We start from the raw sequence: 13,656 nt of genomic DNA, 5'->3' as shown, positions 1-13,656 counted from the left end.
TTAAAAATCAGTCAGGCTTTACTGAAGATGTAATACTGGAGTTTCAGAAGAATTTTATGATATAAAATAGTCTAAATTTCATAAAATTTAAATTTAAATTAGAAACTTTCTATAACAAATGAGCAAACTACACTATGACCAGACATCACTGTCAACTTTCAAAATAGAACTGAGGTTCGATAACCAGCTCGATGCAAATCTTTCACTTTCAGCCCATATTACTTGTCTCCGAATGGGAGAAAAAGGAACAGCACGTTGTCACTTATAATCGTAGATGATACGTCTAATTCTGTGTCAAGTAGCTCCAAATGTGACATCAACATACAGCAGGCCGACAGTGAAGCAAAGGAAGGAAATGAAAGAGAGCATGGCGAAGAAAAGATGAGCTGCCTGTGGTTGCAGCGAGGCTGGAGATGGTGAGTGAGCACCACTCATGCTGTAAATCCTGTTATGTCACAGATCAGCAGCGTGCCATGCGGCGGATGGAAAGGCTGACGTGGAGAAAGGGAGAGAAGTCAACGTTCACCCGGTGACCATGAGGATTACAGCCCCTGTAAAAGCACATCCCATTGGTCTGATTAGGATTAGTAGGATTGTAAACCGAGGTGCGATTGGAGGTGGTGTGATCACATCTGGTTGGAAACTAGATGGGATTAGAAGGGAGCACAAGCCTGTCCTATTGGAGCGAGTTGAGATTACACTCATTGCTTATTGGAGAACCAAATGTTAAATTTACCCGACAACATTTTGGTTAGTCTGTTTATGATTGGTCAAGTCAGTTGAGTCAGATTATGCACTTATATGAACATGTAATTCCATTTACAGTTTACTAACAGTGATAATCTAATTGTAATTTATATTTCACATTGTAGACTTTTGCATAGGCAACAGGAGCCACACCCATTTTAACAGATACAGTTTCAAACAGGAAAAACAGAGGACTTAAAAGCAGTGAAGTGATATTTAGCTGCTGAAGCAACCCCCGTCCCACCCCACCCCTCCAACTCCAACACACAACTACACATAAACACACTCTTTCTCTTTCTTTTTCAGTCTGTCCATTTGCACAGCTCCCCCTGGTTGATACATCGCAGCACTACAGACCTAAATGAACTTAAATGGCCTCTGGAATACTGTTCTAATGAAAGTTACAAAGTGCTTTACAGGGAAAAGAACAATAGAAGCAGAGGCAAATGCAAGCAAAACATACAACAAAATCATTGAATAAATATAGAAGAAAACATCAAATGGCAAATTTGGAAGTGGATTCCAACAAAATATTATCTTATAACAAACCCAAATACAGCACATACAATACACACAATATAAACCATAAATACAATTTAAATTCCCCTGGACACCATCAGTGTTAAAACTGTTTCATGGCAATCCATCCAGTGGCTGGTGAATGGACTGACTTTGGTCCAGACTGAGATATCTCAACAGCTGCCGAAGCTGCCATCCTTAGAGCAACGCTGCGAGTGTCATATCACAGTATTAACAATATTGTGAAATGTTGATGTACTTAGGTCAAGCTATGTTAGTTCCCTTAAAAAGGGAGAGATTTAGGTAGTATGGAAGTGGCTTGGTTATGATTAGATCTACCTCGAACCACTATAATATGTAGTGTGTATTTATCAAATCTTCATTAATATCATTATTGCAAAAATACCCTGCAGTATCATGATATTATTTTAAGGGAGTATCGCCCACCCCATGTTGTGCTCCACCTTACAACTTACCTCCATCTACGTCTTTAATATGGCTGCGTCAAGCCCATTTATGATCCACAATGGTGAATAATACATACTTTAGCAAGAGCTGTTTATTAAATATTCAACAGTCTTTTGGGTAACTTAGTCTCCTTTAATTCAACATCCTCAAAGCTTCTTCATTCGAACAGCAGCTCAGCTGAATCGGAGATGACCTCATTGACACCTCTTAAATGTCTGAGCTTCTTACAGTTTTGTACTCCATTGTATCCTGTTTTTGGTGTTGTTATTATTATCGTAGTCTCTAAGTGATTTTTGATAAATCAACCTGTCTGCTGTATTCATTTGTAAATAATTATTTACTTCCATTAACCTTTTCACTGACAGATGCTACTGTAACCTGGATTTGAAGCTTAAGTAAAATCCAAGTGCCAGTGAAAACCATTAGATTAGAGTTTGTCTCAAGGATGCATGGGGGCATGTTGTAGTCCTTGTTGGTTTAGTTTTGAGTTACATACCTGTCTGGGGAGAAATGGGAACTCCCTGCAATGACTGAGCTACAATCTCAGAATTAATGTGCGGTCTCTCTGGAATGACTAGTGATGAGTACTGTTACTGTTTGATAACAACAATGGCCACGATGCGCATGAAGCAGAAACTGTTCTCTATGGCAGGGGAAAACTGCCATTTAGTGTTGGCAGATGATAGAACCTGTGATGGAAACCCTCCAGTGCATGAGTGTACTTCTCTCAAGAAAGCAATTTGCCATAAGTGGATGTTAACATTGATATACTTCACATCCTCTCAGTTTGGTAATAACAAGGCCTATCCACAGTCAGTCAAATACAGGATCTGGATTTAACAACATTAAGGCCTAAATGAAATGACTATCAAGTAGTTAATGAGAGAGGTGCTCACTCTCTGCCTTCAGGGGCTGCTTTCACAAAGATGGACACTGACAATGGATTAGACACAACTAGAGCTGCAACGATTAGTCGATCAACAGAAAATCAATCTAATTATTTTGATAATCGAAAAATTGTTTTGGTCATATTTTTTTAAGCCAAAATGCCAGACATTCGATGGTTGTGCTTTAGGAAGTTATAACGGGCATTTTTCACTAATTTTCTGCACAAAGCAATCAATAATTTGAGTAAATAATTGGCAGATGAATCAATAATGAAAACAGTTGTGAGTTGCAGCCCTAGACACAACAATAATATGAGCATGACAATGGTTGCATGACAGATAAAGGTAGTCTAGCTAGTTATTATTATACTATTATCCCACAGTTGGCTGTGGGTTTGACTCAAAAGTAGTTCTAATGGTTAGGTTTTAGTATAAGATTTATCTTTCAAAGACTGGCCTGGGAAAGATCGCTCTTCATTTTGAACACATTGGATACACATTACACATTTGTCACGCCTTTGTCAAAATTATTGGTTGTATGTCAAAACAGTCCCAACCCAGGGTCCACTTAGCTTTTTCTAGAGCTTTCAATTGCATCCTCACTGTCTTCATCAGTAGATGGAGTTTGCTCTCTTGTCATGGAGATGGATCTGTTGACCTGCAAGCTAACTAGTTAAAAATTCCAGTGTCGCATTGACTGCTTCAGTTGTAATGCAATGCACCAGACCTGCTGTGAGCTGCAAAAGTACCAGTATAATATTAATTCAAGCAGAAGGCAGCTAAGGGAGAGCGGTGATGTCATGGGAACAGTGAGATGTTGCTGGTCTTGTAGCTTGTTTTGGTTTTGTGGTGCTAAAAGCAGGAGCATCTGTTAATTTGCTGCAGTATTCTTTGCTACTTTCACTGAAGTTCATTGTCACATTAAGCCTGGTTTATGCTCGATGCAGCGTCTTGCTCGATGCAGCGTCTTGCTTATTCACATGAATGATATTTTGTTTGTACGTCCCCTGGGCGTGTCGGAGAATATTGCAACAGACAGCGCGTTGAGCATAAACTCCTCTGTGCATGCTCGCAGCTCTGTGGAGGCCTGCGCCACGGTGTCTTGCACGAGTATAAACAAAGCTTTATGTCTCTCTCTTTTACATCTGGTTCTTCCAGATGTTAAATCGCAGATTTGCCCCTGCTGCTGCAGCGGTGAATTGGCAACGATCAATCACTTTTACCAGCCATTTTTTTGGAGTTAGGGTTTGTGGTGTTTAGAAACTACTGTATTCTATTGAGGGTCTTTCTGTCGTTAATGATGAGCTGTGACTCGCTGTTCCTCTTTGTCAGTACTTTGCCTTTGTTCAATTGAATATACGCTGTTTATAGGCTTTGTAGATGTGTTCCCGACTTTATGTTTAGAATACTTTTGACCTGGGACTTTATGTAAAACAGCATAACCACTTAGTTTATAGAACAGGGAATGGGCTTATATTGCAACCTTACCATACTTGAGGTTTGACCAGCGAACACATACTGTATTACCAGTAATACTGGAGACGTGCCATGGTTTTCCTCAAATTAATCTCCTGGCTACAGTATGCAGTAATGACTTATGACTGTTAGTTTTACTGCTCATGTTTCCCCAGCCGGAGGGACACAGAGGAGGGAGAGGTGGACGCTGTTTAATATGTGTAGTCTCTGTAGAGAAGTTTGAAGAATGTTGTCTTTTTGTCTCCACAGATCACCAGAAGTTGGAGCGAGAGGCCAGGATCTGCCGCCTGCTCAAGCATCCCAACATCGGTAACTAGTACTCCCATCATATTTACTGTATCTCTTTCTGTCCTCCCTCTCATGTCACAAGGAGAGCTATGTTTAATATATATCCACTGTGTTTGAAAACATACAAAGGTTAGCCTGAAGATGGTTTCATAGATGTATAGAACATCCATATATACATCCATCTGTATACTGGATTCACATTTTCCTGTGCTTTTGACAGCATACTATATCTGCAAGGAAGCCAGAGTATATTTTCCTTAATCCATAGCCGTTTCTTCTTGTACACAATGGCCATCAGCTATATTTAGAAGTACATTCTGCTCACACATACATATACACACAGTTGTTGTGTCACTGTGGAGGACCTTGAGGACCACGTCAAGTCCATTTTATATTTTATGTTCCAAAATCCAAAATATTCAATCTGTCCAACATATGACACCTTCTCTGCTTAGGCCCTCGATGCAGACAGGGAAAAAAATTGGCCTAAGGCCACCTTCACAACGCAACATCATCTAACAAGGTGTTGCGTTGGCCAATCAAATACATGTAAGCACACATTCCTGGTAGATTACTTTGTAACGTGAATGTCATACTTCTAACCCTAACCCGGCCGACATAGAGAGGGTGGAGACGTGATATGGTGTAAATATAGGGATAATGGAGCACATTTTCAGACAGTCTCTTCTGGAGAAAAAAAAAACAGAAGAAGACAGACAATGTTGGGGGAGGAACGACTAAAGAGCCTCAGAGAGAAGTTCAAACCCTGGCTCCTTTCTCACCTCAGCACAGGCGGTGCGGTTACGTAACGTTACAGAAATGGTCGGGCACAGCCGCCGCCCCCCCACACCACCAATTTTTAAAATGTCACTTTGGGCTCTGAGAAGTTTGACATTTTATAAACGAAACTAATCAAGAAAATAATAGTCCGATTAATTGGTAATGAAAACAATTGTTAGTTGCCGCCATTTTTGTTTTTGTTCACTGCTCTTTGTGAGTGGGGAGAGATAAGATATTTGATGAGAGTAAATCCAGGTATTTTATGATCTTGGAACCGGATTTGAAACTGAACCGCTTATCGAAACCCAACCTCTAGGCTGGTCGATAACGCTTCGTATAAAAAGGACGATAAAGACAAAGGAGTGCTCACTTTCTGCTCTTATATTTTGCTTGTAGGTTTTAGTTTATTATAAGCATGTTGCCTTGTGTTAGCTATCAATCAATGCTGCCTTTGTCAGACTGAAATGAGCATGTTCTGACGCTGTCTGGAGGTTGGAACAGGCAATCTTGCTGCCAGAGACCCTCTTTAACCCCTCAGCTAATGCTACAGTAGGTACTCCAGTCCATGTGGCATCATGTTAGTCTCAGTTTCGCCCTCTTTGTCACTTCACACCATGTCATTTCTTGTCCATTAGGCAGTGTAGCTAATTGGCTCAGTGAAAGCTCACAGTCGGCAGAGTTCTTACCTCTGTGCTTCCTTTATCCTCTTCTGTTCAACAACGTGAAAGAGACAGCCTTGCTCCCTGACATTCATGCTCATTCAGAGCACCTGAGCACTACAGATAGAGCAGTTGGAGTCATGTGCAGAGTGCAATATCTGCCAACAAATTCAAATGTAGAGTCACGTTAGTGAGTTTGCATATGATAAACATGGCTTGAAAGTTCTCTTGCACTAGTGTATGAAGCATGTATGACTATCCACTCATGGTCTTCCATACAGTATGTTTATGTCCATAACTGGATCTGCAGCCGCTTATAGAAAATAAAAGTGAATCATTTTTGTTAATAATTTATTTTTGTATCAGTATACTGTATGAATCAGCTCTGAGAACACGTAGATAGATGCAGAAAGTACAGTTTGACTGGCATCCATTTCTGAAGACCGTTACCAATCATTATATTTGGACCACTGTCTTACTGTGCCAACATTTAGGAGCTTATCATGCCAACTGCCTGACAAAGTAGTTGACCCTAACTCAGAAAACCAATGAATGCCTGTAAGTTATTTACATTCAAGTGGGTAATCTGGAAGTTTAAATGCGGTTTCTTGGCAACTTCAGTCTAAAAATACTGACATTTGTATAAATAAAAAATGGTGTAACCTCAGTAGGATCTAATCAAGATTTCACTTTAAACAGATCTATTGAAAGACACAGACTACCTGATACCCGAGTTTTAATTAAAGACCGGTACTGGTCATGCATACTGGCTTATCAGTAAACCCTTGTATGCTGTAAGGGTCCATACAGATGGACTAGACACTAGTCCTTTTATTGATGCAGAGTCTGAGTATATACAGTGGTGTGAAAAAGTGTTTGCCCCCTTCCTGATTTCTTTTTTTTGTCACACTTAAATGTTTCAGATCATCAAACAAATTTAAATATTAGACAAAGATAACACAAGTAAACACAAAATGCAGTTTTTAAATGAAGGTTGTTATTATTAAGGGAAAACAAAATCCAAACCTACATGGCCCTGTGTGAAATAGTGATTGCCCCCTAAACCTAATAACTGGTTGGGCCACCCTTAGCAGCAGCAACTGCAATCAAGCGTTTGCGGTAACTTGCAATGAGTCTTTTACAGCGCAAGAACTTGCTTTGCCAAGAAATTCATGTCATTTTTACATTTCTGAGTACGGTTTAAAGAATGAGATACAGATGCGTTAAATAGTGTTGGTAGTTGTGTTTTTCTACTTTGAACCGAATCAGGCTAGTGGTTTCCCCCTGCTTCCATTCTTTATGCTAAGCTAGGCTAACCACCTCCTGAAACCAGCTCCCTACCAAACACACAGACTTGAGATTGATTGATTGATTTTTTTTTTTCATCTCACTTTCAGAAAGACAGCAAATAAACATATTTCCCAAACGTTTAATTATGCCTTTAATCTACAGATTATTCACTGTAATTTGCTTTGCATCAAAATTGGAACCAAAAAATGTGTCTGAAACAGCAACGAGCAGTTTATCTAGAGAAAGCGAAATTCACCAGTGACTTCTAAAACTCTTAACTGCACTTCACACTGAGAGAAGACCACAGGTCACTGGTGTTCAGTGCTCACTTTATGTTCAAAGTATTCATAATTCACAGTCACCTACTGTTGCCAGTGTGGCAGGTTGCCTGGTGCAGTGGAGTAGTATTTTACATAATTGGATAACTTTGATTTCTCTCTCTTCCCCTCCTTCTTCCCTCCCTCACAGTGCGGCTCCATGACAGCATATCAGAGGAAGGATTCCACTATCTGGTCTTTGACTTGTAAGTGCAGGATTTTTATTTTGCATATCACATTTATGCACCTTTTAGACATTAACAGTACACTCCACATGGTTAAACACGTGCCAAACACGCAGGAACACACATTCACATCATGCTCAGGAGGGGTAGAAACCTGACAGCTGCCAATCAGATGTCCTGTCACTGAGGCACCATGGGAGATTAGACGTGGCGTGTTCGCCTCCTGTGTCCTCCTCCCTCTTTGCTCCATCTGTCTCAGCAACGCCGTGTGCCCAGTCATCACACGGCCTCACCATGTTCACAGAAACATCACATTCTGTAGATACTTGAGCATGTGATAAACGACCGCATCAGATTGCATCAAACCACAAACACGCATTTCGCTTTATTTTGACAGTACAGTATAGAAAGACAGGAAAGGCAGGGGAGAGAGAGACAGATGACGTGCAGCAAAGGGCCTGGGCCGCTGCTGTAAGGACTCAGCCTCGATACGTGGCGCTCTACAGGGCGAGCTACCGGGGCGCCCTGACGGATGGCTTCTACAGGAATGTGATCATTTCACAGTCCGATTTCTCATACTCAGTGTACTTATATTGGATGGAGTTTTGAGACGTGAATGAATGTGAAATTTAATTGGCCAACCCAACAGCTCTACAAGACCCGCTGAGAAAATTTCAAGCTTGTTAGTAAACATGAGCTCGACATTTCGTTTTGTCCCCAGTTCCGGTTTGTTCTTATGAAGCATAAAATGTGAGCTCTCTGCCTCATTTCCTGCAGCACAAGGCATTACATTGGATATAACTTAAATATGGAAGAAACTATTGGCATGTTGGTATGACCAGGAATTCTTTTGGTTTCTTTTGTCTTCAGCTCTTTATCTGTTTTTGGTTTTTTTGTGTGTGTGCCTACAGTGAAAGTTCCAAAAAGCAGTGTTTATTTAATTAATCAACCTCTCGTGTATTCAGTAGTCATCCAGCCAGAAAGGAAGTTGCTTACATTTATTTTAAATGCTGCATTTAATTTGACTAAGGGAAATGAAAAAAGAGCAGAGGTTGTTCCGTTCCTGGCTAAAAGACAACATGATAAAAAACGTTCCTCTTTTTATCATGAATAGAAAGACGTAAGCGCACTGCAGTCAGGTAATGCAAATTGACCATGAACGGAGTAGGGAGCTAAAATATTATATTTCCACGGGTTTACAGTTTAAAACCTTGATTGTAACCTTAGCTCTGTTGAGCAAAGTGAAAGCATTGTAACAGATTGGGAGAACATGCTGGATCAGAGAAAATCATACACTTCACATTTGGGTCGCTTCCTAGCTGCTGAATGAAGGCCAACAATAGCACTGGGACTGTGCAGACCTTTTTACAACTGAATTTGTCACAATACCAAAGTCATTAAAAGTTGCATGAAACTTTAAATATGGAAGCCCCTGAAGACTCAGTGGTAATGTTTTCCACAGGTCATGGAAAAGTTTTGCCTTAAAATATCCTTCATGTCATTCTCCATGTTTTGAGCAGACTGGCCCACTTTTAAACATTTTAAAAGGCAACTCCATTGATGTTGAAGACATTGAACACTTGAAGATCAGTTTACTTTACATGGTTAGTACTACTTACTCAGCCAAGCAAAGGAATGCTGCAGAGTTGCATTATGGGAAGTGTAGGATCCAGTATTTTTGATGCTTGACCCATACTAGGGATTAAAAGTCAGGATATCTCCACTTCTGTTGCTTTGATTTTGACCACTTTGTCTTTTGTCTCAAAACTTTGTGGAAGTGTTCTAAATGGCTGGAGTGCAGTACAGTAAGTCAATCTCTTATATATAAAAAACCCAGGAAAACTGTATATAAGGGAAACCAAACAGTGTCCCTTTTAATAATATAAACACAAGTCTTTGCACCTAATAAAAAGTAATAAAAGAGAGTGCTGTGTGCTCCAGTTTCCTCCTGGGCTCAACTACTTTACTTGTGGATTGATATCTACTGTACACTAGCTTGTCCTTCTCTGAGGTCCAAAGGCTGAATCACAGCATAATGTGCAGTGCTCTGTTGTTACCGTACCTGCTTTCTGTCATAGATATTCCGGGTGGCGTTACTCACTTGGAAAAGCCCTCTGGCTTTTAGCCATAACCTCATGGAAAGACATGGAAACTTCTTCCAGCTGAATAAACAATGCCCATATACTGTGTGATCATATGTGCTGAAATATATTATGACACAAAAGCCGTCATTCTTTTGACCCAGTTGGTCTGGGAAAAAAATCTCTTCTGGATGAGATTTGTTACTGTGCAACATTATCGAGCCTTTTTTCCTCTCCAGACGCAGACATGAGCGTCTGTGATTTTACAGTTCACTTCTTTTCCAGGCGTGCATGTATATCTCTCTCATTTTGTTTTTGTCTGTCGCTTCATTTTTTTTCTCTTCCAGAGTTACCGGTGGTGAGTTGTTCGAGGACATTGTTGCCAGGGAGTACTACAGCGAAGCCGATGCCAGGTCAGCGTAACGCTCTGTTGTATTGATATTTCTGAATTTGTTGAATAAGTGTGATGCAAAAAAAGGCATATTCAAGCAGATACGCACTATAGAACAGTTAACAAAATTATATGCATGCAAATCATTAAATTGCATATTACCTATCTATCAGCGTGTATGTGATTTTTAATGTAAGCAACATACACACACAAAATTACAACCCCTGCTCATTATGCAGTGGATACAGCAGTGCATAAGTGTTTCCTGTTGTGCTAACTTTGATATGCCTTTTATGCCTGAAACCTCTCTTTCTACATTTCTTGTTCCACCTTTGTCCTTTGATTATGGATGTACTTTTCCCAATTCCACCTTCTGACCTGTCTATTAAAAATCCACTCAAAGAAGAACCCTGTCTGATGTTTTTTACAAGTCAGTTTTTGTAAGAGAAAGCAGCTTTATCCCAGAGCATTTCCATTAAGGGTTCATTTAAGATTTTAGTTTTTAATCATTTTTGAAGATTTTCGATGTTTCCATCCAGCTGAATTGAAGTTTGACTTTCAGTTGACGGAGCAGCTCCAGGATTTGTCATCAAGAGTCATAACTCTTCTGATGTCAGCTCTATGAGACAATTGTTAATTCACGCAAACAAAGACAAACTTGGATGTTAAGGATCTGGATTCTGTTTTGTGGTGGATTTTATTGATTTGTAAATATTTTTTGAAGTTGACATCTGGAAGAGCTTTATAGGTGAAAAGAACATGCATGTGTGCTTTGTATTTTTCTCTACTTGTTAAATAGCTTAAAGGAACAGTTCAACAATGTGCTTTCTTTCCAAGAGTGACATGTGAAGATGAATGTCTGTGCGTCAAGCACTGACGTGGTTAGCCTAGCTTAGCATAAAGACTGGAAGCAGGAGGAAACAGGTAGCCGGGCTCTGTCTTAAGTTTAAAAATACACCCACCAACACCTCTACAGCTCACTGATTAACATCTTGTTTGTTTAACCAGTACACAAACAGAAATGTATGTAATGTATGAGTTATGTGTTGGAACTAGTTCTTGGCGAACAACAGCTGGGTGCAGAATCTCAGTCTTGTCACTGTGAGGTTGCCAGGTTTGTTACGATTGTGCCTGCACGGAGACCTATAGACCTCCTGGCAACCTGCATTATAGCCGGAGATGCAGCCCCGACGTGCTGGGCGGATGGATAAACTGTTGTTCGTTTTAGTAGTTGTCATAGTTTCAGCACCTAAATCACCCTAAAATCACAGATTGTCATTTTTTAAATTTCTCTTTGTGTTCAGATTACACAAAGAAGATACATTGCGGCAACTTTAGAGGTGTTGGTAGGTGTCATTTTGAACTTTGGACAGAGCCAGACTAGCTGTTTCCCCTGCTTCCAGTCTTTATGCTAAGCTAGGCTAACTCCATCCTGACTCCAGCTCTGTACTTAATACACAGACATGAGATTGATATCGATCTTCTCATCTCACTCATGCAAAGAAAGCTAATTATTGTATTTCCCAGAATGTTGAACTATTCCTATTAAAGCTTTTCCTTTCAGTCAGGTGGTGTCATTTCATGTGCTTGGTGTGTTGTCTGCCTGTTCTTGTTCCTTTGTTTCCTGACATTTACCTGTTCTCCCTCTTCCTCTCCTTTTTGCTTCTGGCCTGGTCTCTCTCTCCTCCACAGTCACTGCATACAGCAGATTCTAGAAAGTGTAAATCATTGCCACATATATGGTATAGTGCACAGGGACCTAAAGGTTAGTAAGTGACGACAGTAACTGCCAAAAGACACAGGCCCGCCCACCTGCGGCACCTTGCCTCACTCCGTCACTGCCTGATCAATCGACCAATTAATCTTCAATCCACTGAGTACCGCCTCCTCCAACACCCCAGCACCCCCCTCTCCTCCAATCACCCTCACACACCGCCACCTGACAGGAGTGTTTTAAAATCCGCTTGCTGCAGCGCATTGTGGGCGGGCTGGCTGGAGAAGAGGCGGTAGGTCACGTAGTATCCGGGGGCTGGTAGATCTCATCATGGCCTGCACCTCCTGTATGCCAGGGCACAAAGTGCATGGAGCATCTGTCCAAAACCATGCTCTGACACAGCCACTGAGAGGCCGACACCTGAGAGAGGAGGAGGAAGGATGTTTTGTGGCTTTACATACCATCTGTTTAAATGTATGACACTAAAGTTGTCCTAGTGCCACAGTTTTGGGTTTGAGACCAGCTCAAAGTTGATTATAAAAACACTGATTTGTACTATTTCAAATCAGAATATGGCAAGTAATTGAAACTTCAAGCAGTGTTTTAACATCAAACACCTCTTCTGTCAGTAAACACCATTACGGCAACATAATGTACATCAGTCATCAGAATAAATAAAACCACCATTTTATCTAACATTTAAAATGGATTGGGATCCTCTTTTAAAACATGATATCTAATGTTTTTCACTCATCAAATCACACTGAACATGATGTGGCTCTGTCCACTCATGGGCTATTTGAGGGAAATATTTAATATCCACAGCATTGCAGTGGTGATTTAAATTAGGTTCTTTTATTTACTGTATTGATGGCCTACATAGGCCAACTTTAAACAAGATATGTTTCTATCAAGCTTAATCACAAGCCTACAGACCCCAGCAGGTGTCATGGAGAGGAAAACACAACTCATTTGTGCGCATTATATAATTAATAAATCATGTTCTCAAAATTAAATTGTGCACAAATTGTGTTACCTTTTAACATTTAAGTCAACTTTTGTTTATTCTTATGTTCTGTTCATTAGTGTGCACAAAATATTAAGTTACGAGCACAGATGAGTTTTTTTCTCCACCATGACACCTGCCAGGCTCTGTCCAAATCCATGTCTTCATGGAATAAAAGGGTTATGTTGTTGAGGTTATACCTAGCTACCTAGTTGCTAACTGCCTGTCTGAAAATTGTAGCCCTGTACACAGTACCGGTCCTGAACAGTGAACATGATGCGATCAACTAGATCATTTATTTAGAGAGAGACTCACCACTCTGTTGGCCGTTTTGAATAACATTTATACAGAGCCCACTCTGTGTCTTTTCAAACACGAAAAGGATAGAGAATGGTTCCTCTCTCTTGAAGAAACCATCTTGCAGAGAGCATATTAACAGCGTTTCATTTTGTAGTTTGGCCAACTCATGGAATTAACATTAATTAGCTCCTGCAGACTTAATTTGCCAGCTATTGTTGTCTTTAAAGCCAGAGAAATTGGCAGTTACCTATTATACCTTTGGTAAACTAATGTAATTAAAATAGCAGGTTTATGGAATTTAGAAGTTGCAGTCTTTCAATCACCATTTTGATCCAAAAACAATGAATCATTGAGCCCTAGGCTACTCCAAACTGTCCAGTCCAGTCACAAAACTCTGTGGAGGTGACATTAGTAGCATCAAAATAGTTTTGAAATTTCACTTTCAGTAATTTCCAGATTGTTGTTTTTGACAGAAGAAAGGAGGAACAATACCTGCGAACTGTCCAACACTGTTGGCTTATTACTGAGAACCAGTAACACCTTCCTTC

General features: G+C 40.2%; 1 protein-coding gene across 17 annotated transcripts in view; it reads left to right on the top strand.

The window, feature by feature from the left end:
* Positions 1-13,656, top strand: part of camk2d1 (calcium/calmodulin-dependent protein kinase (CaM kinase) II delta 1) — a 110,942-nt gene that overhangs the window by 50,180 nt on the left and 47,106 nt on the right. For 14 of the 17 annotated variants that reach the window (XM_044183262.1, XM_044183260.1, XM_044183256.1 and 11 more), the window contains exons 3-5: positions 4,347-4,406; positions 7,583-7,637; positions 10,045-10,110. In XM_044183262.1, coding sequence (XP_044039197.1) covers positions 4,347-4,406; positions 7,583-7,637; positions 10,045-10,110 — 181 coding nt within the window. Of the gene's footprint in view, positions 1-4,346; positions 4,407-7,582; positions 7,638-10,044; positions 10,111-11,780; positions 11,854-13,656 lie in introns of all 17 variants that reach the window. The other 3 variants (XM_044183267.1, XM_044183266.1, XM_044183264.1) reach the window with 1 other exon arrangement.

The sequence above is a fragment of the Siniperca chuatsi genome, linkage group LG22 (assembly GCF_020085105.1).
Source record: "Siniperca chuatsi isolate FFG_IHB_CAS linkage group LG22, ASM2008510v1, whole genome shotgun sequence".
Classification (NCBI taxonomy): domain Eukaryota; kingdom Metazoa; phylum Chordata; class Actinopteri; order Centrarchiformes; family Sinipercidae; genus Siniperca; species Siniperca chuatsi.
This window is presented reverse-complemented; position numbering and strand designations above follow the sequence as displayed.